Genomic DNA, 25,524 nt, shown 5'->3' on the forward strand with positions numbered 1-25,524 from the left:
CTCCTTCCCCTCTCCATTTCTTTCTGTCCTATCAAGTAAAGTAAAAGAAAATAAAAGAGGGGGTTGGGCGGTAGCGCAGTGGATTAAGCGCACATGGCACAAAGCACAAGGACTGGCATAAGGATCCTGGTTTGAGCCCCTAGCTCCCCACCTGCAGGGGAGTCGCTTCACAAGCGGTGCAGCAGGTCTGCAGGTGCCTGTCTTTCTCCCCCTCGCTGTCTCCTCCTCCTCTATTTCTGTCTTATCCAACAACAACAATGACAGCAATGACAACAACAACAATAACAATGATAAACAACAAGGGCAATAAAAGGAAAAAAAAATAGTCTCCAGGAGCAGTGGATTTGTAGTGCAGGCACTGAGCCCAGCAATACCCCTGGAGGCAAAAAAAAAAAAAGAATAAAAATTAATAAAAGAAAAACAGTATGTTTTAGTAGCCAAGCCATCTCCTTGACTCTAAATTTGACTAATCTTGAAAATTCCACACAGGTCAGAGAAAGTGCTTTCGTAGGAGATTTCTGAAGTCTGACCTACCTGGCCCTTGGGACTGAGGGAAAGGGGGCTTTTAATATGTGAGTAAGAGAGAAGATGGCCCTGGCTCTGGTGGGCCTCTCAGGACCAGTCTCTTCCTCCACAAAAGCTGAGTCCAGCAGCTTCATGACAGGTATATGAGAGTCTTCGGGAGCTGGGAGTCAGCAAGCGTGGTGGTGGGGCATCAGAGTCCTTCTGGCCCTCCTTTACCCCAGGGAGCCCCCCCCAGAACATCGCCCCACAATGAGTGAGGCTATGCAGAAAGCACCCTGGCACCCTGCACCACCCCCCTACCCCCCCACCTCCCCCCACCCCCCGCGCCAGTTCAGGGACTTTAGGCAAGTCCCTTCTCCCCGGGGGATCCTGACAAGGCCTGCCCCTCCCTGCTTCCCCGGGGAAGCGGTAAGAATTAAAGATGAGGGGTGTGGGCTCGGCTGGCTGTGGGGCCGGGCTGTGTACATGGAAGGCCTGTTTTTATCTCCTCAGCCTGTCAGAGCCCAGCTGTGCTCCCAGGAGGAGGCAGGGGAGGAAGGGCCCACAGCACAGGCAGCAAGCAAACCACAAAACCCAGCCCTTCAGTGTGCCTGTTGGACCCAAGGAGTGAAAAAATAAAACCAAAAAACATTTTTTAAGGAGTTAAAACTGATCAACACCAGTGAATTTGAAGATCCCCTGCCAAAAAAAAAAAAAAAAAAAAAAAAATCCAGCTTCAAGCTCCTCCTGGGAAAATGACATTTGGCAACGTGAATGTGTTTCTGGCCTGGCGTCAGCTCACCAAAGCTGGGCATGGGCTGCCTCCGAGGGTGGGGGGCTCAGCTCCAACAGACACACTCCCCACCCCTTGCTATGGTGTCCTGACTTAGAGGCCTAGGACCCAGAACTGTCACTTCTCATGGTTGTTTCTTTTACAGGCAACTCTTGAATTTTGACCTTTGACCTAGATGCCAAGGAAGGAGGAGAAACTAAGAGATGGCAGGGAACACCCCCCCCCAAAAGGGGTGCAGCGGGCCTAGTGGGGTGCACCTCCTTGCCCAAACCCTCCTTGTAGAAGCCCACTCCATCACTCTCTACTGTGGGCTCAGGGCCTGGCACCCTCAGGACTGTTCGCTTTAGCCCCAGGATGCTACAGCTGCAGAAGTAGGCACTATCAGTCCATTTCACAGGAGGACACTGGGGCTAAAAGGGACAATGACATGGGAGTTGGGGCTGTGTCCCTGAGAGCAGGTGTCTGAACCTAGAGTTTGACCCTTCCATAGCTTGGTTCTGAAAAGTCCTTCCTGCTGTTTGGGGCCAGGCAAAGGGGCCTCTGGTCCCATGGACCAATGGGGTTAGGGTGGTGGTATCCAGGGGGCCAGACTGCCCAGCTAAGTGTCCCCACTGAGGGATCGGACTATGGTGACGCCTACTGAGTGACTGGCCGCCTGGCACTCCGGGAGTGGGCAAACTGCTTGGGGACAGGCTAGCAGCCTGGGCACCTGGGCCCTGGCTTCCTGTACCCTGTCCCAGTCAGGCAGAGCTGGGGTACAAAGTGGGTTTTGTATCTGGGCCTTCTGGGAGCCGCCAGGGTGCTCAGGAGCCATGGCCCTGGCCTGGGCATGTATTCAAGCGTTTGTGCCCTGCTCCTGGGCATGGCTGCCTCTGTAAGCTCCTCCAACCCCTGGATGGACCCAGGTCCTCCAGATACTGGCAAACATCCTTCCCAGTGGCAAGGTGACTGAGGGTGGAGGAGTGTGTGGGGGGGAGAGGGGGGGCTTTGTGTGCCGTCACCCTCCTGCCCTCCCGTGTCTGGGTCTGTCTCCGTGCCCAGGGCAGGAGGGCAGGAATCTGGTCGAGGGTGGCAGAGTTGCTGTCAAAAGCTCCGGGGTTCCAAGGGTGTGTGTGCACAACTGGGCCGAGTGTGGGCGGGGGCCAAGGGACAGAGTGTGAGAACAAGGGTGTGTGTGTGTCTCCACTGAGGGTCTGGGGGTGTGGGAGGGACCCTGGAGTGGCAGGCACCGCCAGCCGAGCAGCAGGCCGGGCTGGGTGTGAGTGCGCAGCTCTGCCCGCGGGCCAGCCGGGGGCCCACTGGGTGTGCGGAGCGTGTGCACAGGTGGCCGCGGGCATGAAGGAAAGACCGGGCCACCGCGTGTGACAGTGCCCGGAGCGCGCGCCGGCGAGGTGGCCTCCGTGTGTGCACGCGTGGGGGGAGGGGCGGACCAACGCGGTGGACCCCCGCGTCGCAGTGGCGGGAAGCGCCCCCGCCCGCACGGCCTCGCGGAACAAAGCGCGGCCGGGGCGTCCACACCCGGGGCTGGGCCGCGGGGCCCTCTGGTGCTTAGCCTCGCTGCGGGACCCGCCCCCGCCCCGCCCCTCCGGGAGCCTGGACAGGGACCCCCGCACACCCCCCCAACCCGGTGACCCCCGGACCCCGAGCAGCTGCTCCGCGCGGCTGGAGGGGCCCATCCCAGGCGCGGCCCGCGGGCAAGGGGGAGCGGGGGGCGCGGCGCTTACCCGGCCTCCCGCCGCTCCGGCTCCCGGGCGCGCTGAGCTCCGGCTCCCGCCGTCCTGCCGCCGCCGCCGCCGCAGCCCGAGCGGCCTCGGCTGCCTCCGGCCCGGCTGGCGGGCGACCCGCGTCCCCCGCGCCGGCTCCGCTCCCGCCCCGCCCCGCCCCGGGCATGCGCGCTGAGGCCGGGGCCCGGAGCCCGCGAGGGGGCGGTGCCGGGGCCGGGGGTCGCGGGCGAGGGGGGCGCCCCTGGCACGGCTCCTGACTGCGGCGCCTTCACCCACCCGGACACGCCCCTCACCACCCGCCTGTGTGCGCCCCTGGAGGGCAGGTCGCACTGACCCTCGGCTCCCTCTCTTCAGCCCTACGGAAGTCCCCCCCTTCGGTGTTTCGCCCAGGAGAAAACGGGGTTCAGAGGGGTGAACCCGCTTGCCGGAGTGCTGGCGGCGCCTGGCTGGGGGCCCGGGTCTCCGAGCCCCCGCCCCCCGCGACGTCCCCCTCTACCCCCCCCCCGGGGACCTTTCCAGCCTCCTTCCAAGCCGCACTTCCGGCCTCCTCTGCCCCCCCTTCGCCCGCCCACGCCCCTTTGTTTCCCAGCGCCCCACGGCTCCTCCTTCAGGCCATCTCACCTCCGAGTCTCAGTTTGCCCCATCTATAAAATGGGGCGAGCGCCGACCTCGGGCAGTTGTCTGGAGTGAATGAGGGAGCCTGGATGTCCGCTTCCAAGGACAGCGAGACTCACCACCGCTCCTCCCCCACCCAGTTGCCCAGCAACGAAAGAGCCCCCTCCTCTTTGACTTTCCAGGGGAGAGAAAAAATACTTTCCTAAGTGCTGAGAGGTGGGGAGGGGGGAAAGCCCTCTCGCCTGGGCGCGTGAAAACACCTGCTAAAAATGGTTACGACTAATGCTAATGCGACGCTTTTTTAAGGGCCCGTACGGCGCGAAAGTTTGGTTGACAGGTTTCATCACATCTCGATGTCCCGTCACTCGGGAGCAGACCACCGCGAGGCTCTGTTAGCGCCCCGCTGGCCAGAGAGGCCGGGTGAGATACGGGGGACACCTGTTTGTCGCCCCGGGAGAGCAGCTGCCTCCAGAAATCCCACGCTTCCTCCTTATTTTCTGTTCTTCTCACTTACCTGGTGAACCATATGGCACCAGGATATTTTATTTCATTTTATTTTATTTTTAATGTCTAGATGGCAAATGAAGAAAAGCCATTAGACCTGCGTCTTCAAATCCGAGTGTTCCGGAGAAGGAGAAAAACCCGCAGGTCGCCTGGAGCACTTTTCAGCACCTCGGACAGCGCCGGGGCCTCCCCAGTTTCCTTGTTCTTGGGGGGGGCGGGCTCTTTTGCCCATCTCTAGGGTTCTTGGGTTCACAGTTTACACACCCTATCCCATACCCCTTCTCTCCTTCTACTCCCCCTATGGCCCTCCAAGGTAAACATCATTGCCTCATCTCCTAATTCAAATGAAAACATAGAGGCTTGGAGAAGTTTAGAAGTCGTGAAAAGCAGCACCAACCAGCCAACAATCTAGGCTGCTGGGATGACAGCGGAGGAAGGGGGCAGATTCAGTACCTGTTTGCAGGCTTCCATCATGCGGTGGGTGTGGGTGTGAGGGGAACATGACTCCTGCTGCCTCTCCAGAATTTGCCTCTGGGTGCCTGGTGATGGAGGACAGACTCCAGGATAGGGACAGAAGGGACTATGGATGGGCAGGCTGAGGCACTTGAGTCCAAATCTGAGCTGTGGAATGGCTAAGACTAGAGACAAACCGGTGGGGGTGGGGGCTGCCAACAGAGGTCATAAGAGAGGAGTCTGAACAAGATGGAGGGAAGGGAGAGACCAAACTGTGAAACCAGGGTCCTGTGTCCACCCAGGGGCACCCTCACTAAGGGGCCAGCTGGGAAGAGGAGGTTGCCAAGAGCAGGAGAGTGTCTGAGAAACTTGAAGACACACCTGGGAGAGTGTGATGCCACAGAAGCCGAGGTGAGAGAAGATTCCAGAAAGAGGACAGGGTCAAGTGCATCAGAAAGACAAACCACAGCCTGGCAGATGTCCTCCAGACTCCAAAGGAAGGTGATGGAAATTCGATTAAGTCTGAAGTTACATTCTGTTGAGAGATGAGGGTGGGGAGATAACCAGGCTTGGGAGATACCTACTGATGGATAAGGGGGAACGAGGATGTGCAGAAAGCTAGTAGGCAGTTCTCTCAATAGACTCAGGCTTAGAGGTATATGCTGGTCTCTATAGGGAGATAGGAAGTTCAGATATTTCCCCCCCCCCCTCTCTCTCTCTCCCTCTCATTACCACCAGGGTTATCACTGGGGCTCTGTGCCAGCACTACAAATCCACTGTTCCAGGTAGTCATCCTCCTCCTCCTCCTTCTCTACATTATTTCATAGGACAGAGATAGAAATTAAGAGGTGGGAGTTGGGTGGTAGTGCAGCAGGTTAAGCGCAGGTGGCGCAAAGCGCAAGGACCAGAGTAAGGATCCCAGTTCAAGCCCCTCACTCCCCACCTCAGTGAAGCAGGTCTGCAGGTGTCTAACTTTCTCTCCTCCTCTGTCTTCCCCTCCTCTCTCTATTTCTCTCTGTTCTATCCAACAGTGACGACAATAATAATAACTACAACAACAATAAAAAACAAGGGCAACCAAAGGGAAAATAAATATTAAAAAAAGAAAAAAGAAATTGAGAGGGGAGGGGGATATAGAGTGAAAGAGAGACACCTGCAAACAGGCTTCACCACTTGTGAAGTGTCCCCCCCCCCTGCAGGAAGGAAGCAGGGACTCAAACTCTGGTCCTCAAGCATGGTAATGTGTGTGTTTAACCAGGTGCACCACTGCCTGGCCCCCGGATATTTCTCTTTTTCCTAACCTTAAAGTCATGCTGTAAGTGGCTTGCTGGCTTTTAAGTCCACAGGGTGAGGGGATAGTGCCAGGGAATGGGGTGGATGCCAGAGAGAGAGAGAGAGAGAATTGGTTGGGCCCAGAGGCCCAGGATGGAGAGTGAGGGTGGGGTTGGCATACTGGGGGGGCAACATATGGCTACTGAGACCCACCAGGGACCAGGACTGAGGGAGTGGGGAGAGGGGTCTATTTGGGAGGTGCAGGGGCACCAGAAGGGAGTTGTAATGCACCCCAGGAGAGGAAGGCACCCTCTAAGAGGTGTTTATTAATCAGGCTGCCCCAGTGGGGGAGTGGAGCGTAAACCTGCAGGAAGCCACGGGGAATGGGGGAGAATTACCTGTCAGAATTCCCCTGGCCAGGGACCTGGGCAGTGGCACATCTTGTTGAGCGCACATGTTATCATGCACAAGGACCCGGGTTCAAGACCCTGCTCCTCACTTGATTCAGGAGCAAGTGAATCAGGGCTGCAGGTGTCTTTTTCTCACCCCCCCCTCCCCTCTCAACTTCTTTCTGTCCTATCTAGTAAGACAGAAAGAAAAAAAGGGGGAATGCCTCCGGGAGTAGTGAATTCCTCATACAGGCAACAAGCTCCAGTGATAACCCTGGTAGCAATAAAGAAATAAAATATAGGGGGTTGGGAGGTAGCTCAGTGAGTTAAGCACACATAGCATGAAGTGCAAGGACTGGTATAGGGATCCCAGTTCCAGCCCCCGGCTCCCCACCTGCAGGGGGTCACTTCACAAGTGGTGAAGCAGGTCTGCAGGTGTCTATCTTTCTCTCCCCATTTCTGTCTTTCCCTCTTCTTTTGATTTCTCTCTGCCATATCCAGCAATAACAACAACAACAACAATAACAAAGGCAACAAAATGAATAATAAATAAAGTATATAAGAAATAAAGGTTTTCCTTGGCCAAGGGCATAGCAACAGAATCACCTGTACCCTAGCACTAGCGGTGGTGAAGGGCTGCTTCTTGGGGCTGTGGGTTCATTCCCATATAGTTCTGCTCACAATGTATGTGGGCACAAGAAGGGTAAGGGCATCTAAAGGAATGTGGGCAGAGCCTGCCCTTAGGACACAGTCAGAGCCTCTGCCCATCTGTGCCCTTTGCCTTGCTTTCAACCACTATTGCTCCATAGGGACTTGCAGACAAAACGTGTTTTAAAAATCAACATTTACAGGAGTTGGACGGCAGCGCAGCGGATTAAGCGCATGTGGTGGGAAGCACAAGGACCCGCATAAGGATCCCGGTTCGAGCCCCCGGCTCCCCACCTGCAGGGGCGTCACTTCACAGGCGGTGAAGCAGGTCTGCAGGTGTCTTTCTTTCTCTCTCCCTTTCTGTCTTCCCCTTCTCTCTCCATTTCTCTCTGTCCTATCCAACAATGACGACATCAATAACAACAATAACAACAACAACAACAACAACAAAAAGACTACAAGGGCAAAAAGGGAAAATAAATAAATATAAATTTTTAAAAAATCTACATTTACTGACAAGGAAACTAAACACCCACTCAAGCAGGTGCTCCAAAAGAGCATGGAGGCAGTCAGTGAGCGCTCAGACTGGGGGGGGGGGGACTGGGGGGGAACTAGCTGTGTGGCCTGAGGTCTCCCGGAGTCACCTCCCCAACCTGGTGCATGTGGTGGGATAGGATGCACCCCTCCCCTGGCCAGCTCTAGGCGTGAGCAGTGACCCAAACCTGCCCCATCACTGTGGGGACTGAACACCCAGGGGCAGGGCAACTGGTCATCATATTGTCCTAGACTTTGGGGCCTGGTAACACCATGGTGGATCCCTCCTGACCCCCCAGGTGGGGGAACTTTCCCAGGCCCCCACCGTGGTGGGGGAACTTTCCCAGGCCCCCACCGTGGTCACCTGCACCATGTGAGCGTGTATGTTGGTGTCTCTGTGGCCAGGGAGCCACACACACTCGTAAGTACCAGAAGATAGACACGCACCCGCACTCCTTGGCCGTCGCCCAGGCCGGGGGCGGAATAAACAATCCCAGTGACTTTCTGAAAAGCGAGCGTGTGTGGCAACAGGCACCATGGGGACAGGCAGACTGTGCCCAAGCAGGAGGAGGCAGCAGCCACCCCCTGACGCCAGTCCTGTGCGTGCACACAGACACACACAGGCACAAGCACACACAGCCACATATGCAGAAGCAGCACACACTCAGACACACAGGCACAGGCACACATGTCCGAGCTGTGCCTCTCATGCTAACTTTCCTGTTTATATCCACTTTGTCCTGCACAGGCCCCAGTCACCAGCAGGTACCTCCAGGGGGTCAAGCCAGTCCCCACATTTCAGCTTGGCTCCAGGCTTAAAGCTTCTGGGAAGGGCTGACCCCCATGCCAGTTGCTACAGTTCCTGACCCGTTTGTGGGGATAAGTGTCTGGTCTCGGATGAATTTCAGAGAATCACAGCCTTTAGGGAAGGTGGTGATGGCTGAGTCTCTCTCTCTCTCTTTTCTTCTCCTCTTTTCTCCTTCTTCTTCTCCTCCTCCTCTTCCTTCTTCCTCCTCCTCCTCTTCTTCCTCTTCTTCTTCTTCCTCCCTCTCTCTCTCTCTCTCTTTTTCTCTGTATGTGTGTGTGTCAGAGGAAGAGAAGAAATGAGACAGATTGGAGAGAGGGCTGGGTCCTCTGGTAGGACTGTGTAAGCCCCATTCTCTGGAATTCTCATGTCTTAAGAGGCAAACCTAGCATGAAATAAAAGCTCACCCAGTGGTCTGGAAGATGGCACAGGGCTAGAGCACAGGACTACAAGTGGGAGGTTCTAGCTTTGATCCCTTGACACCTGATCAGCTGGGATTGTGTGCTGCTCTGGTCCTCTCTTACTCATGAAATAAATACAATAAATCTTCCAAACAAAGTGGGGGGGGATGGAGAGAGGAAAGGAGGGCAGCTGGGAAAATATTTCAGCTGGTAGAGTGTAAGACTTGAGGCTGGTGGTTCAGTGGAACAGAGCTCTGATTATGTTCTTTGTGTGTGTGCATGGTTTTTTTCCCCTTTTTTCTTGCCCTTGTTTATTGCTTTTGTTGTTTTTATTGTTGAATAGAACAGAGAGAAATGGAAAGAGGAGGGGAAGACAGAGAAGGGGAGAGAAAGACAGACACCTGCAGACCTGCTTTACTGCTTGTGAAGTGACCCCCCTACAGGTGGGAAGCCGGGAGCTGGAACCGGGATCCTTAAGCCAGTCCTTGTGCTTTGTGCCACCTGCGCTTAACCTGCTGTGCTACCGCCCGACTCCCAATTCTGTTATTTAAAAAATATTTTTTTATTTTAAAATATTTATTTATTCCCTTTTGTTGCCCTTGTTGTTTTATTGTTGTAGTTATTATTGATGTCATTGTTGTTGGATAGGACAGAGAGAAATGGAGAGAGGAAGGGAAGACAGAGAGGGGGAGAGAAAGGTGGACAGCTGCAGACCTGCTTCACTGTTTTTGAAGCGACTCCCCTGCAGGTGGGGAGCCGGGGGCTCGAACTGGGATCCTTACACTTTGCGCCACCTGTGCTTAACCCTCTGTGCTATCGCCCAACTCCCCCAATTCTGTTCTTATCTGACTTTCTCTATGTATTAAGAAATGTTTAGCAACTGAAGAAATGGCTCAACTGGTAGGGCGTAGGGCTTGCATGCCTGAAGTTTCCAGTTCAGTCCCCAGCACCCTAGTACCAGAGTGTGCTCTGACTTCTCTGTCTCATGTGAAGTTCTTTCTCTGATACGTAACCAATCAATAAATCTAGGGAGGAGAAAGGAGAACATTTTAGAAAGTGGCAGGAGAGCTGGTGGTGTGGATAAAGCCCTGGAGTCTTGAGCTTGTGGTTGTGAGTTCAAGCCCTGGCAACATGTGTGTCAAAATGAGGTGCACCTTCAGCTCTGCTTCTCTTGCTCAGGACACACACACACACACACACACACACACACACACACACATTCCTCAGTCAGCCCAGATCACTGATGTACCTGGGGCCCCCTTCTATCAGCCACCCACACAGGGTGCTGGTTGGGCATGCACGGCATAGCCGCTGCCCACACAGGCTAGCTCCCTCCTGCAAGATCCCTTTGCCCCAGCAGCTGCAGGCCCGGCCAGCTGGGGGCGGCCTGGGACTCAGATGGGTGACTCAGGCTGAATCATGGCCCAGCTGCTCCCTGGCAGTGCCCCCCTCCCATCCTGCCCAGAGAGCCTGTTTTGAAGGCAGAGGTGGACCTTGGTGTGGGGGCAGGGAACAGGGGCTCCAGAGGATGAGGGTGCTAGAAGTGGAGATGCCAGCCCTCCTGCCCTGGATGGTCTGCAGGTACTCTGGGGCTGTGGGGTCCTTTCCCACACCAAGTTGCACTCATGGCCCTGAAACTAGTTCAACTCTTGTGGTGGGGCTGGCTGGCACCTCCTCACCAAGTCCCCAGCCCATATACAGAGTTGTGACCTGTCTTCTTACTTGCCTGGCAGGTGGACACCACACTCTGGAGCTTCGAACAGAGGAATCCAGATGTTCATAAAAGTTGTGTGACATTCTTAGGGGCCCAGAGTGGGTGAGAGGACAGAACCAGGGAACAGGTGTGGGCAACCTACTGTGTTGCATGGCAGGGCTGATAAGAGAAGTGGGGGGACACAGAGAAGGTGATGGGGAGTGGGGGGCAGGGGGGTGGTGGGAAGTGGAGGGGCATGGATAGGGTGTCAGTTGAGTGGGGTCATGGTAGGGGAATGTGGAGCCATAGAGGGAAGCCTTGAATGCAGGGACATGGCTGGGCTGAGAAGGACCTCAGCAGAGGCATCAATAGGGCTTGGCAGAGTGGCAAACAGAACTATGCCCAGTGGGGTGGTGTGTGGTGGGGCTGGGATATGTGGCTTCACTCTGTCTGACCCAAGGGAGTGGATTGTGGAGTTTTTACCCTTCCAAAGACATTTCCTCAGCTTATCCAGACAATATCCCCAAAAGGATGAGTGCAGAGAAGCTTCTTCCAGAAGCCTCTGCCCCACTGGTGGGGAGCATGAGGGCCTCGGCCTCCTTCCAAGCTGGGAGAGGCAGGAGTGACATCGCTTGCTGTGCCCTTTACAAGCTTCGAAGGACACCCCAAAGGCTGCCACTTTGCACCTCTTGTTTTCTCTTCTAACAACACCTGTGGGTGCTGGACCTGGGGTGGCCTTCTGGGAGCCTGGGGGGGGGGGAGTGGAGAGGGAAGTGGGTGACAACCTCGCCCTCCTCTGCCTGGGCTCAGGCCCGGCCTTCCTCCACCCTCAGCTCCAGCCGGTTTCCAGGCAACAGAATGGATGCAGAGATGGTTTGGAGGGAAGCACGCTATAAATAGGGAAGAGAGAAAACAAAAATAAAGTTCCAGAGAAAGCTGTGGAGCCACACTAGCGGGGTGGGGGTGGGGCAGGGACTGGAAGGAGATGGGCACATGGTGGGGACAGTGGGTGGCCCCCTCGCCCCACCCGACACCAGGGCAGAGGGCAGTATGCAGACAAACTCTGGGGGTCAGGGAGCTGGTGTGAGTGGGAAGGGGTGTCTGTCTAGCTGAAGGAGGGGGCTGAGCTCAGGCTGCGTTGAAGCAACCCAGGCAGTGGAGTGAGCTAAGGAAGGGATGGTGTGGGCCGTGTGTGTGTGTGTGTGTGTGTGTGTGTGTGTGTGTGGAGGTGGGGGGGCGCTGGACACCCAGATCAGGGAGGCTGACCCCAGCCCAGTCTCCATGAGCAAACATGTATGTCCACTGGACACGAAAGCGACACACACACACACACACACACACACACTGTCACCTGTTCTTCACATAGGTTTCAGCTCTAGCCTGGCTAAGAGGCACCCCACCTAGTGTTGGCCACCATCCCCTCACTGTCACCTCCTGTCACAGTGCTGTTTCCTGTCCTTCCTGAGACTCAGCAGAGTCTTGTTCAGGGAATGTGTGACTCCCCGGGATTCCCCACAGCCCCTACTCCCTTCGAAGAACTGAGTGGTTAAAGAAAGGCACATATGTCCGTGCTTGCGTGCGTGCGTGCGTGCGAACAGACAGCACAGTGCAGAGGTGAGTGCACAGCAGGACCCCACCTGCCCCTTGTGCACAGTCTCAGTTGCACCGGCTGTGCTTTAGCGCGAGCTCTGGCCTGCTGTCTCTATGTGTCCCTGCTGCTGCTGGTGGTGTGTGTGTGTGTGTGTGTGTGTGTGAGTGTGTGTGCACACACATGAACGCACGTTTGTCTTCCTTTAAAAACAAGGCCCTTCTGGAAAATTCCAAAGGAGGTGGGCTTCAGATCCGGCCTGGGGATGAATGTGACCTCTGTCCCCATCTCTCCCTGAGAAGCCTGGAGGGAGGGTGGCCTGGGCTACACTGGGTGTTCCGGAAGTCCTCTCTGTCCGTGTGAGGGGAAGAGCCCTTGAGCTGTGTGTTGTCACAGTCAGAACCGCCTAGCACAGGGCTGGCATCTGCTGACACTCCTGGCCCAGTGCCTGGAACGCATTTAAAGTGACCCCCAGCCCCAGCCCCACCCCCGGAAGATAAGGACATCGGGTCTCCCAGCAGAAAACCAGGCTCAGCAAACCAGAGAACCTTCCCCTCAAGCCAGATGGTGAAGCTGGCTTTGGCATCTAGAAAGTGTGTGTGTGTGGGGGGGGGGGGGGTCGGGCGCTGCTAGCTGGTGACATCAAATTCTTCAGAGTCCAGGGGATTCATGTAAAAAAAAAAAAAAAAAAAGCCCGTGCGGGCAGAATGAGACTTCTCGCAGCCACTCCATTCAGCCCAAAGGCATCTGGGGGTGCCGCCACACCAGCAAGCTGTGAGTCAGACAGAACCCAGGTCGCTCTCTTACACACACGCGTCTGCCAGCCGCCTCCCCGTTCCGGAAATGAGGGCTCCCGCACGGCCCGCCAAGGTGACCCGAGGGCACCCACCTCCCGCAGCTCCCGCCCCCAGCCGCGCAGAGGAGGGGCGCCACCCGCCCCGGGAGCAGGTCAGGCAGAGCTGGAGTCGGAAAAGCGGCCCCACCGAGGCGGGAAAGACGAGGGGTCTGCGCAGGCGAGGTTGGGGTACTCTTGCGGCAGAGCACAGAAGGGGCGGGGGCGAGGCCTCGGTGCGCGCGAAGTCGCAGCCGCAGCGGCGGGGGCGTGGCCTCCGCGGGGAGGGGCGGGGCCTCTGCGTTGTATGGCCCTTCTGTGCCAATGAGAGCGGCGCCTTCTCAGGAGGAGGCGGAGCCTCTGTGCAGAGCCGCGGAGGCGGTGTCGGGCGCCCCCTAGTGTCCGGAGCCGCTACAGCTGCGGGGTTTCTGAGTCCCCTAGCTGGACCAGCCTGGCTGCTTGCTTTACCGAGAGGGCCGGGGCGCCGGCTGCCCGAACGCTGTCCCTGCTGGTGCATGCCCGCATCCCCTCCCTCCCGAGGTTTCTGGTCGCTTTGGGCGGGTGCGCTGCGCCCGCGGGGCTGGTCTCCCAGGGCTGCTCCGCGGCGCGTGTGCAAATGGTGCGAGCGCGGCGGCACGTGGCGGAGGGCGTGCGCGCACACGTGTCCGCCTGGGTTTGCCTGCCGGGTGTGCGCTCACGGTGCCAGCGACCTGAGTGAGGAGCGAACCCTTGGGGGCTCCCCTCTGCACTGCTGCACGGCGGGGGTTCTACGTCCAGCAGGGGGCGCCACCTCCCTGCCGCCCGACCCTCACCTACCCCGGGCCCTCCAGGCGATGGAAAAGGTGGGCCCTGGGGCTGGGGAGACAGCAAGATCGTTCTGCAGAAGACTCTCCTGCCTGAGTTCCCATGTTTCATCCCCAGCACCACCATCAGCCAGAGCTGAGCAGGGCATTGGTCTCTGTGTCTCTGAATAAAATAAATAAGATATATATAGGAGTTGGGTCCCAAGGTGGTCCATCTTGGGCTGGGGATGAGTGTGTGTGTTCCCAGCTCCCAGAGGTGGGTGGCACAGGCTGAGATCCCTCTCAAGCCCGAAGAACGCCCCCCCCCCCAGGCCCGTCTGCCCATGCGGTGGCCATACAGACAGATTGGCTTTATTCATGGACACGCGGGGGGCGGCCGGGCCCGACCCCCGGACACGCTCACACGGGGGAGGGGGCTCTCCATGCCACAATCACGACACAAGACGCCCGCGCTCGGACCGGGCCGGCTGGGGGAGGGGCATGGCACAGCCTGGCTCCTGGTTTCCGTTAAAATAAAATAAAAAAGGGTTTTTTTGGGGGGGGGGCGTTTAGGGTAAATATGAATGTGGGAGTGGGGAGGGCTCTGGGGCTGCCCGGGGACCCCTGGGGTGGGGGCGGGAAGCCGTCGCTTTCGGATCTCGATTTACAGACACAGAACATGCTACAACCGCGTAGACACTGGACCCGAGGGGCGGGAGGGGACAACGCCCGGGGAGGGGAGCTCCCCATCGCGGCCCTGGCCACGCCCCGGGGTTGGACGCGGGCGGGGAGGACAGACAAACTGACAGACACTAACACAGGCTCCGGAGGGGGGCGCCTCGGAGCAAAGGAAGATCTCGTGTTTGTGGGGAGGGGGGAGAAGGGACAGCCCTGGCTCTGGGGGGCGGGGCGGGGGACAGGGGACAGGGGACAGGATTGTGCTGCTGGTGAGGGCTGCGCTAAGCCCTTAGGCCTCTGGCTCATACTCCTGGTACTCCTCCTGCAATAGGGGTGGGGAGGGCAGAGAAGGAGAGGGGTTGCAGTGACCAGGTCCTGAGACCCCCTCTCCCTGGTGAAAGACCCCTGCTTGGGTTGGGGACATCTAGGAAGTCCCAAGACAGGGTTCTCTGTATCTGTCTTCCCAGCTGCCACCTCCTGATGCTCCCAGTTACAGCAAAAGAGGTTCTGAAGAGGATCCACCCCATCCTGCCAAGGCCCTCCCACCCAGCTGGACAGGGCGGTTATCTCTGAGTTGCCCCCCAGGGGGGTGTCCTCAGCCTCCCTGCTCCTCACCTGGGGTGGGTCCTCATAGCTCTCGCCTTCGGGCTCCATCATGGGCTCTATCAGCGGCTCCTCAGCAGCTTCCTGACCCACCTCCTCGGGCTGCGGGCAGAGAAGGGGCAAGGCCATGAAGGCATCGGGAGACACTCCCTCCCCACGCTCGAACAGAGGGGCTCCCTGTTGGGGTCGGGGGAAGGCTTGGCTGTGGAAGATTTCTAATTAAATTGCTGATTTGGAGTGCCTTGAAGTGGGGTGAGAGAGCTACCATCACTAGGAAGCTGGGGTATGGTGTGGTGGGGTGCCAGGTCCCCCTGCATCCTTACGTAGCACCTACACCTCCTGGACTTCCATCATTGGCTCCGCACACTCAGTCACTAGGTGATTCACCCTCCCCTCTTATGAACAGCTCTGGGTGGGGCGCCAGGGACCCCAGAGATGGTGCTCTGGGCCAGAGGGATGTGGGGGCTCAGGGAGTGGCTGGGCAGGGGCTCTGAGCGGCTCCCCTGCCACCTTCCTGCCCTCCCTCCCCCGGGCACTGCCTGGCCTGGTTTCTTCAGCTGTTGCTATTTTCAGATAAGCTGGAAGCAACAGCTCACGGTGTTGCTTGGATGTGTGAGCTAAGACTCTCCCCTCCCCCCTGCATCTGCTGCTTAGGGTTCAGAGAGGGGGTTCATGGGGGGGTGCTGGACACATGGCAGGCCTCCTGCAAGCAAGGCCATGTATGTACATGAACACAGGTGTGTGCCCGAGGCCACAGAGCTCAGGCAGAATCTTGGTGCCCAGGAAGTGACAAAATCAGGAAGCAGTTGCCCTTTCCTCTCACTCTGGCAGGAACTGCAGGGGGACCAGGACAGGCTTCCAAAGGCTTGAGTTTGTGAGATTGGGGTGTTGGTTCCAGCAGGGGCTCCCCTTGGGAAGGGCTGGTGCTCTCTACCCGCAGCTTCGTTGAAAATTCAGGTCGCTTTAGGGTCTGAGAGCTAGCTCATGGTGTGGGTGAGGGACTTGCCATGCTGTCAGCCCACGACTGGTACCACATGGGAGATGCTGTGGCACTGGGGGGAAGTCCCTGTGCTGTGTTGTCTCTCCCTCTTTCTGTGTCTTCTTGGCTGAATGAAAAAGTCAGGCCCAGTAGCGGTGAGATAGCTTGTGCACGAGGCCCGAGTCCAAAAGGAACAAAAAGTGGCTTAAGAAATCTCCCTGGGCCTAGGGAGGTGGTGAGTGGGTCTTCCACGTGTGGGGCCCCCCAGGGTTGATCTCCTGATTTGCATATGATGGTTTGGTGCTCTGTCTCTGGATAATAATAACATCTACGCATATATGGTGATGGATCGTGATGATTTTGCCACCATGGTTGTCACTGGGGCTCAGCACCTTCACTGGCAAATGCTAGAAGAAGAAGAAGAAGAAGCGCCTTCACTGACTCCACTGTTCCTGGTGGCTACCTTTTTTACTTTTTCTTTCTTTGTGATGGAGTGTGAGAGACAGAGATGGGGAGAGAGACAGAGAGGAGAGACACCTGTAACCTTGCACCACTGCTTTCGTCCTAGAAGTGAGAACTGGAGCTTGAACCTAGGTCATTATCCCTGGTAATATTACTATGTGTGTGTGTGTGTGTATGTGTGTGTGTTTCCTTCTTCCTCCTCTCTCTGTCTCTCTTCACCAGGTTTTGTCACTGGGGCTCTGGTTCCAGTGCTCCCAACAGTCAGTCTCTCTCTCTCTAATTAGAAGGTGAAAGACAGAAAAGGAGAGAGAGAGGCGAGACGCCGCAGCCCTGCTCTACTTCTCATGAAGCTTCCCCCATGCAGGTATTTCCATGTGATGACAGAGGGCTTAAATCTGATGCCTCGAGGATGGTAAAATGTGCTCTCTACCAGGTGAGCTATCTCCCTACCCGATTTTGAAAGTTCTCTGAATGAGCACCCAGCCAGACCACTCACAGCTGGATACACCAGGCACATCACTTGCCCGGGAACCAGCGGCCTCCCAGTGCTTTGCTTTCTTGGGTCACTGTGAGTAATCCATGATGGCATGTGTGAGCAGGCTGGGGGTACAGGCACACTGGGCTTGCCGGGATTCCCACACCCAGCGCCCCAGAAGATTGGGTGCTTGGATTATAAATCTGTGATGTGAAACTTTGTGGAGAGAGTAGGCTCGAGGTGTCAGCAAATGGCAAAGAGATAGTCACAGACAGCCTCAGGGTTGGCGCTCAGACTCTGTCCCTCCCCACCCCCGCAACTCAGCTCCACCTGATGGTTTCTCTCCACCTTGTATAGGGACAGGCAGGGGCTGGGGACCAGACCAGGTGACTTCATGCTTGGAGCCTCAGTTTCTGCATCTGTGAAGTGGGTTTTTGTGGTGCCTTCTGCCCAGGCACGTTGTGAGGACTCAGTGAATGTGCACCAGAGGTGTACTGTGGGGCAGGGCAGGTGACTCGGGAAGAGTGAGGTCCTGGGTTCAATCCCCAGCTGCCACATACTTCAGAGTGGTACTCTGGTGTGTGTGTGTGTGTATGTGTGTGTGTGTTTCTCTCTTTCATTAAAAATAAATCTTAGAATAAAAACTTTAATAATGCCAGCTTCCCCCAGCCCCTCGACACACACACACACACACACACACACACACACACACACACACACACACTCAAGATAAGGGTAAGGGAGTTATCACTGCTAACCCAATGGTGAGAAATGACACATCTACACAGCTGGGCAAATGCAGAACTTGAACCAGAACTTCTGAGTCAAGTCTCATCCTTCTTGCAGGAGAAATAACCAGAATGTGACAGGGGCCCATCTCCTGTTTGGCTGAAGCTTCCAGAGCCTCTGTCTAGAGCATCTCTAGTCTACAGGCATTTGTCTCCCATATTATAAAGGTTGAGGCTCGGACTCGTGCCACTACCTGCTCAGAGCCCACAGCCAGGATGTGGAGGAGCAGGGGTTCCCTCTGTGGGGCTCCGGACCCATGGCATGTGCCATAATAGATCACCCCTGCCCCCACCTGCCTGCACATGCGTGTACCCCAGATCCACACCTCTGGCACAGCCATGCCCACTCACATCTGCCCCACAGCCTGACACAGACTTCCTGCGTGTCCTGCCTCATGCCCCAGCATCAGCTCCAGCACCACCTCCTCAGAGAAGACCTCCCAGCTAAAGTAGCCACTGGCCCCTGGCGCTGGCTTGTCTCCCCAGCTCCCTCAGCCCTCCTGAGACCTGTCCCTGGTTCATTCTGAAGCCCCTTTGCTGACTGATTGGCTTGCCCTCACCCCGCCTATTTTCTCCAATCACAGTTCCAGGAATGTAGGGCCCCCTTATGCAGTAACCCCTGAAATGGTCTCTCCGTGGCTTGAATATTGTTAGATGAAAATAAATGAATAGCCAGGTGATACCGGCAGATGTGGCCAGATATGGCCACCCTCACACATGCAATACCCAAATACCCCAGCTTGGTTTGGAGTCCTCCTCATGGAGAACCCCCTGCCGGGGCATAGCTCATGTAGACACCCTCTGTACTGAGTCAGAACCGGAGACAGGGGTCTTGTGTTCCAGGCTGGCCCCCCGGAGGGGAGGTCTGGGTATGTGTGCCACTGCAGTAGGAGGACTGCTCACCTTCAGATCGGTGGGGAACTCCTCTTTCTTCACCAGCCCTGTGGCAGCTGCGATGTTCCCAGCCCCGGAGAACATAGCCCCTCCCAGATGTGACGCCTGCTCCTTGGTTTTTTCGGCCACTGGCATGGGGAGAGGGTGGGAGGGGCTGGGGGCCGGCTGGAGGAGGTTCGATTGCTCCCGTCCCTGGCATCTCGGGATGGGGTGCTGTCTTCCCCAGGGAGCCCAACAACCTGGGAATCCTTGGTGTCCCCTCTCCTGGGCCTCCCCCATGCCCCCCCCATCTTGGCAGGGTCCCACACACAGTGGGGGGTATGAGGGGCAGGACCTGTACCTGAGGCCACTCCTTGCACCACACCTTCTCGGGTCTTGCTTCCTGTGGGGACAACAGCTGTGAGCCTGGGGACCAGGAGGCCCTCCTCCAGAGTCCTCTGCCCCCCCCCCCATGCCTGCTGTGTGAACTTCCTATCCACTCCCTCCCATATGAAGTGACTGTACCTGTGTGGGTCCCTAGGTTCAATCCCTGCTGGGGACCAAAGCCAACAAACCCAAAATGCTATGGACCCCCAAGGTCAAAGTTTAGAAAAGTCCTCAGTCCCACAAGCCACCTCAGGCCACCCTCTCCATTTCCTCCCAAGGTACTTTTATTATTATTATCTTAAAAATATTTATTTATTTCCTTTTGTTGTCCCTGTTGTTTTTATTGTTGTAGTTATTATTGTTGTTGTTGTTATTGATGTCATTGTTGGATAGGACAGAGAGAAATGGAGAGAGGAGGGGAAGACAGAGGGGGAGAGAAAGAGAGACACCTGCAGACCTGCTTCACCGCTTGTGAAGTGACTCCCCTGCAAGTGGGGAGCCAGGGGCTTGAACGGGTCCTTGTGCTTTGCACCACCTGCACTTAACCCACTGCACTACCGGCCGACTCCCACAAGGTGCTCTTATAACTGGGGTGTGAATGCCTCCTCCTGTCGGACAGACATGGGGGGGAGTGTCTGGGTAGAGTAGGGGTACCCACGTGGGGACCAACACCAGTACAAGGCTGGGTCTTCCCAGGAGGGTGGTGACCGGGCCAGGGAAGAAGGGTACTAATCTGAGTGTGTGTGTGTGTGTGTGTGTGTGTTTGGGGGGGGCAAGCTCCCAGCCACAGGGTGGCTGAGGCTGGTGGGAGGAGGGAGGAGGAGAGGCCAAAGACCAGCCGGGCCCAAAGAGGGGAAGTTAGGGCTGAGGGGAGAGGGAAGGGAGGTTGCCAGGCTGGATGCCCCCCCTTCCCTCCTCAGGCATATACTGGGGCTGGGTGCGAGAGAAGAGCAGATTCAATACCCAGGACTTCAAATGTGGGGACGGGACTTCAGGCTTCCAGCCTAAGTGATGCGGGAGGGGAGCTCCCGGCCTGCACGCATGGGGAGCAGGTGATGATGGGGGGGATACTGGGGAGGGCCTTCCAAGGACAGAAATGTGCCCTCAGGGCCTGTGAGAGCCCCAGAATGTGAGGGACAAGTGGGGAAATTGAGGCAGGAGCAGGAAGGGCACTGGATACCCCAGCCAGAGCTCGGGCTTTACTATGTGGGAACTGAGAAGTCACAGTGGGTGTCTGGGCAGAGGAGGGGGGAGGGGCAGAGTCTTCTAGGGGTGACAGAATTGAGGTGTCAGGAATGAAAGGGCTGAGCAAGGAGGCAGGGAGGAGGCCAGAGCTGAGGTCCCATAGGGGTGGGCTCAGATGTCCCTTGGCTCTGCCTTAGCTTCAGCTAACTCAACCACCTCCCGCCAGAGTTACTTGTCCCTCCCTCTCTGACCACCCCAACGAAGTGGTCCCCACCTGTCACTGCTGGCAGATCCAAGAGAGGTGCCCCTCAACCTCCCCACACATAGAAAGTGGCCACTGAGTCGTCTTCAAACAGACAAGTAGGGTGGCGAATCTGCCCCCAGAGGGGACCTTTGTGCCGAGGACCTGGGGTGGGTGAGGAGGGTGGGGGAGAGGAGGGGCAACCATTTGATCTTTTTCCTGCCAGCAGCTGGCAGCTGCCAGGAGAGGAGCCCAGAGGCAAGGTGGCACCACAGGTCTGGGGCAGGGAGAGGACAACAAGGAGGGGAGAACTCGGAGGGAACCGAGGAAGGGGGGGCTCTGGAATGTGACCTTGGACAAGGTAGTCACCCACAGGGGGTGGGGGTAGGGATGGGGAATGGACTCCATCTTGCCGGCTTGTGGCAGGTGTGGGGGTGGGGAGGGGGACACTCCATGAGGGAGGCGCTCTGCCACTTCTCACAGCTCTTGGCAAAGGCTCAGCACCGTGGGAGACAGAGGAAGGGGGGGCCTCTACTCTCAGCACTACATGGGGGCCTTCCTGCCCTCTACCCTCCATGTCCCCTGGCCCTGTCCCCAGTGACACCGACTGACCCCGCCCCATCTGCTGACTCACATTTTTCTGCCCTGACCCCCTACACCGGGGTTGTAAGGACCCGCCACCTGCCGCCCCCAGGCCCTGCCCATTGCCCACCGACGTAGAGGACGCCCTCCTTGGTCTTCTCTGCCGCTTCAGTCACCCCCTGCTTGGTCTTCTCCGCGGCAGCCACGACGCCCTCCTTGGCCATGGAGAGGCCTTTCATGAACACGTCCATCCTGGCGGCCTGCGGGGGGGAGGGGGACACGTGGGCTTGGCTCCCGTCTCTCTGGGGACCGTGCTGCCCCTCGGGGACACTGACCCCTCCCATCGGCCTCACAAGGCCGAGCGAGTCCCAGCGTCCTTGAAACCTGGGACGTAGAGGGGACGCCCCCTCGGTTACCCGCAGCCCCCCGGTGGGGGGGGCACGCGCAGGGGTCACACGGCCACACACGCGGGCGGGCTCCGGGGACACGCTCACATGCACACGCGGGGCGCGGGGCACGTCCGCACAGTCAGCCGGGGACTGCGGGCGACAGGCTGCAGGCCCGCACCCCGGGGCGCACCGACACGCACCGCCGCAGCCCGCAGCCGCGTCCCCACCCTCTGCAGCCGCAGCGCCTCCACCAGCCGCTTCGGCCCCCCATTCCCTCTGTCTCGACCCGGGGAGCCTTCCCCAGCCCGCCCAGGCTTGGGGCCCCCAGTCCCACCCTCCTGTCCTCTGGGTCTCAGGGCCCCTAGTCCCTTCATCTCCACCTACGGCGCCTTCCCCAGCCCGCCTGGACTTGGGGGGTCCCAGCCCCCCATACGCACCCCCTTGCCTCTGGGTCCTCGGCCCTCCATTTCCACCCCCCTTCTCTCTGGGTCCCCCATTTCCTCCGTCTCCACCCGCGGCGCCTTCCTCAGCCCGCACAGACCTGGAGGAGGGGTCCCAGCACCCCATCCCCACCCTCCTGCCCTTTGCGTCCCCGGCCCCCATTCTAAGCCCACCCCCCCCCCCTTTGGGCCCTTGGTTCCTCCGCAGAATCTCCACCCGCGGCCTTCCCCGAACTTCCTGGACCTGGGGGGGGCAGCCCCCCATCATCACCCCTCTTCCCTTTGGGACCCCGTCCCTCCTCGCCGTCGTCTCCGTCTGCCGCCTCCCTGCCAGCCACTGCCCGGTGTCTTCCCGTCGCGGCGCGGGGCCTCACCTGGATGCGGGGCCGGGCTGGGGCTGGAGCAGCAGCGGCTGCGGAGCTGACCGGGCGGCCGGGGGCGCAGGTCTGCAAACGGGGCGCCGCCCGGAGCCGGGGCGCAGCAGTGCCCGGGCCTGGGTTCTTCTGGGGCCTCGGCTCCTGTGCGCCCTGCTCTCTGCTCGGGCTCGGCTCGCTCGGCTCTGCTGCAGCTCTGAGCTCAGCGCCCCCCCTGGCGGCCGCGCCGCCCCCTCGGCTGACTGACGGGGGGCGGGGAGGGTGACAGCCCGCCGCGCCGGGCCTGGGAGGGGATGTGTGTGGAGCTGGAGACTCGCCCCCCACCCTGCAAGTGAGAGCCCTGCGGGAGGGGGCCAGGGTGCCCTCAGAGGAGGGGGCTGCGGCAGGGGCTCAGACGGGGGGAAGTTGTTTGCATCTTTCTTTTTTAATTTTTAAAAATGATTTCATTACTTATTTATTGGGTAAAGACAGAAATCAAGAGTGGAGGGGGAGACAGAGAAAAAGAAACACTTGAAGCCCTGCTTCACCGCGTGAATCTCCCCCCAACCCTGCAGGTGGGGAGGGGTCACATCTTTTCACTAAGGCTGGACAGGGGACTCTTCCTATAAAACCTGGAGGCGTGGAGGGAGGCCCAAAAAACGTTCTGGGGGTACTTAGCCAGGCACCAGGCAGAATGGAGGCTAGAGACAGGAAAGAAAACAAGGTCCCTGCTCCCATGGCCTTTCTGGGGTGTGTGTGTGTGTGTGTGTGTGTGTGTCACAAGACAAAAAGCAAATGGGCCATTTCAGCTTGTGAGAGTCTTGCGACTTTAATAAGATGTGATGTGGAATACAGGTCCAAGAAGGATGACAGAGGTCCTGATGGGGGTTGTATTGTTACATGGGAAACTGGGGAATGTTATGCATGTACAAAGCTTTTGTATTTACTGTTGAATGTAAAACATTAATTCCCCAACAAAGAAATAAAAAAAAAAAAGATGTGATGTGACAGGAGGCAGCTGAAGCTGGAGCTGGGCAGCCAGGCGGTGGTGCACAGGTGAAGGGGAACAGCAGTGCAAAAAAAAAAAAAAAAAAAGCCTAGGGGCAGCACTGCACTTACACACTGGTGAGAGGCAGGGCTGCTGGAGGCTGGGGAAGGAGGTGGGCAGACCACATTGGAGGTGGTTCTGATGGGGAGCTTCACAATGACTCCAGAATTGCCAGGCATCTGCTGTTCTACGATGGATGCTCCGTAGAATTATGCCTAAGAAGCCACATGGGTCCAGAGGATGGGGACCTTGACAGGTCAGAGAACATCTAGGAGGGCTGCCTGGAGATGGTGGCATTCCAGCTGGACCTTGTGGGACTGGAAGGATTTGCTCTGACACACAAGGAGGAAGGGGGCACCAGGCAGAAGTGTGTGCAGAAAGCTCAATGGCTGGGCAAGCAGGGTGTGTGGGGACAGGGTATAGGGTGGCAGGGAGCCAGGCTGGCGGGACCCGGACAGACACATCCCAGGCAACTAGTGGAGATGCAGCTTGGCACCTGCTTCCCGGAAGGCAGCTTGGCAGCGTTCACCCCTCGTCCAGATGCTCCTTTGGAGTCAAAACTCCCCTTCCAGGAATTCTTCCTTGCAGCTCTGCCCGGGCCAGAGCACAGAGACACTCATGTAAAGACAGTCACCACACAGCTTCATGTCACAGGGGAGCCTTTTAGATATCAATCCAGCTGTCCAGCTGGAGGGGCTGTTCCCTCCTCAGGGGTCACCACTCAGGCTGGCATGGGAGGGTGGCAAGATGGGTGTGACAATGCCAGTCGAACATACACACATGCTTGTCACACATTACAGTTGTGCCTTAGACACCTTACACACAGATGTACATACACCCTAGAGCTGGGCAGCTGAGGTCACCCTGCAGCCATTTTCCCCACACTGCTAACAGGAAGTGCCTCTGGGACTTGGACAGAGCAGCTTCTCTACTCCGTCACCTCCTCCTGGTGCTGTCAGAACACAGGATCACCACAGCAAAGCAATTTTTTTAATTTTTTATTTTATTTTATTTATTTATTCCCTTTTGTTACCCTTATTGTTTTATTGTTGTTATTATTAATGTTGTTGTTGTTGGATAGGATAGAGAGAAATGGAGAGAGGAGGGGAAGACAGGGGGAGAGAAAGATAGACACCTACAGACCTGCTTCACCACTTGTGAAGTGACTCTTTTGCAGGTGAGGAGCCAGGGGCTTGAACTGGGATCCTTAAGCTGGTCCTTGCACTTTGCACCACCTGCACTTAACCTGCTGGGCTACCGCCTGACTCCCAATTTTATTTTATTTTATTATTTTTAACCAGAGCACTGCTCAACTCTGATTTATGGTGGTGCAGGGATTGAACCTGGGATTTTGGAACCTCAGGCATCTCAGGCATGAGAGTCTCTTTGCATAACCTTTATGCCGGGATGCATTGGATCGACCTTCCCGTGGTGCATCCCGCGAGTACCCATTTATTGGGGAAACTGACGATCCTTCCTAGCCGACTGAATCCACATGGATCCCAGTCACTTTCAAAGCCAGCAACAAGCAGACATCAGGCTCAACCTGACGCTGTTGACTGGCTATGGAAGAAGTGCAAACGCTAGAAGAAGAACCTTTATGCCAACCCCCACCCCAAAAACAAATACTGCAGTATGAGACAGAGGATGTTTCTGGTTTCTCAGTATCTGTAAAAGTTCTGCTGTAGGAGGAGTCGGGTGATAGCACAGCAGGTTAAGTGCAGGTGGTGCAAAGTGCAAGGACAAGCATGAGGGTCCTGGTTAGAGCCCCCGGCTCCTCACAGGCGGTGAAGTAGGTCTGCAGGTGTCTGTCTTTCTCTCCCCCTCTCTGTTTTCCCCTCCCCTCTCCATTTCTCTCTGTCCTATCCAACAGCGACGATATCAATAACAACATTAATAACTACAACAACAATAAAAAGACAACAAGGGCAACAAAAGGGAAAATAAATAAATAAAAAATTTAAAAAACAAGGGCAACAAAAGGGAATAAATAAATATATTTTTGCATCACGTGCACTTAACCCTCTGCACTACTACCCGACTCCCATAAATAAATATATTTTTTTAAAGTTCTGTTGTAGGGACTAGGGAGACAGTATATGGTTATGCAAATATACTTTCTTTTTTTTAAGATTTTATTTATTAATTAATGAGAAAGATAGGAGGAGAGAGAAAGAGCCAGACACCACTCTAGTACATGTGCTGCCAGGGATTGAACTCAGGACCTCATGCTCAAGAGTCCAGTGCTTTACCCACTGCTCCACCTCCTGGACCACACAAATAGACTTTCATGCCTGAGGCTCTGAGCTTCCAGGTTCAATTCCCAGCACCACCATCAGCCAGAGCTGAGCAGTGCGCTTCTCTCTCCTTATCTTTCTTTTTATTTATTTTATATTTATTTATTTTCCCTATTGTTGCCCTTGTTTTTTATTGTTGTTGTAGTTATTGTTGTTGTTGTTATTGATGTTGTTGTTGTTGGATAGGACAGAGAGAAATGGAGAGAG

The 25,524-nt window shown here is 56.8% G+C and overlaps 1 protein-coding gene across 1 annotated transcript; it reads right to left on the bottom strand.

Annotated features, from left to right (window-relative positions):
- Positions 1-13,893: 13,893 nt before the first annotated feature.
- On the bottom strand, positions 13,894-22,000 carry SNCB (synuclein beta). The gene is made up of 6 exons (XM_007524354.3): positions 21,994-22,000; positions 20,921-21,050; positions 18,757-18,798; positions 18,426-18,544; positions 14,831-14,920; positions 13,894-14,537 (listed from the first exon to the last, which is right to left on the bottom strand). Exons 2-6 carry the CDS (start codon positions 21,039-21,041, stop codon positions 14,505-14,507), a joined length of 405 nt encoding a protein of 134 aa, XP_007524416.1. The 5' UTR covers positions 21,042-21,050; positions 21,994-22,000; the 3' UTR covers positions 13,894-14,504.
- Positions 22,001-25,524: the final 3,524 nt, after the last annotated feature.

The sequence above is a fragment of the Erinaceus europaeus genome, chromosome 9, assembly GCF_950295315.1.
Source record: "Erinaceus europaeus chromosome 9, mEriEur2.1, whole genome shotgun sequence".
NCBI classification, from domain to species: domain Eukaryota; kingdom Metazoa; phylum Chordata; class Mammalia; order Eulipotyphla; family Erinaceidae; genus Erinaceus; species Erinaceus europaeus.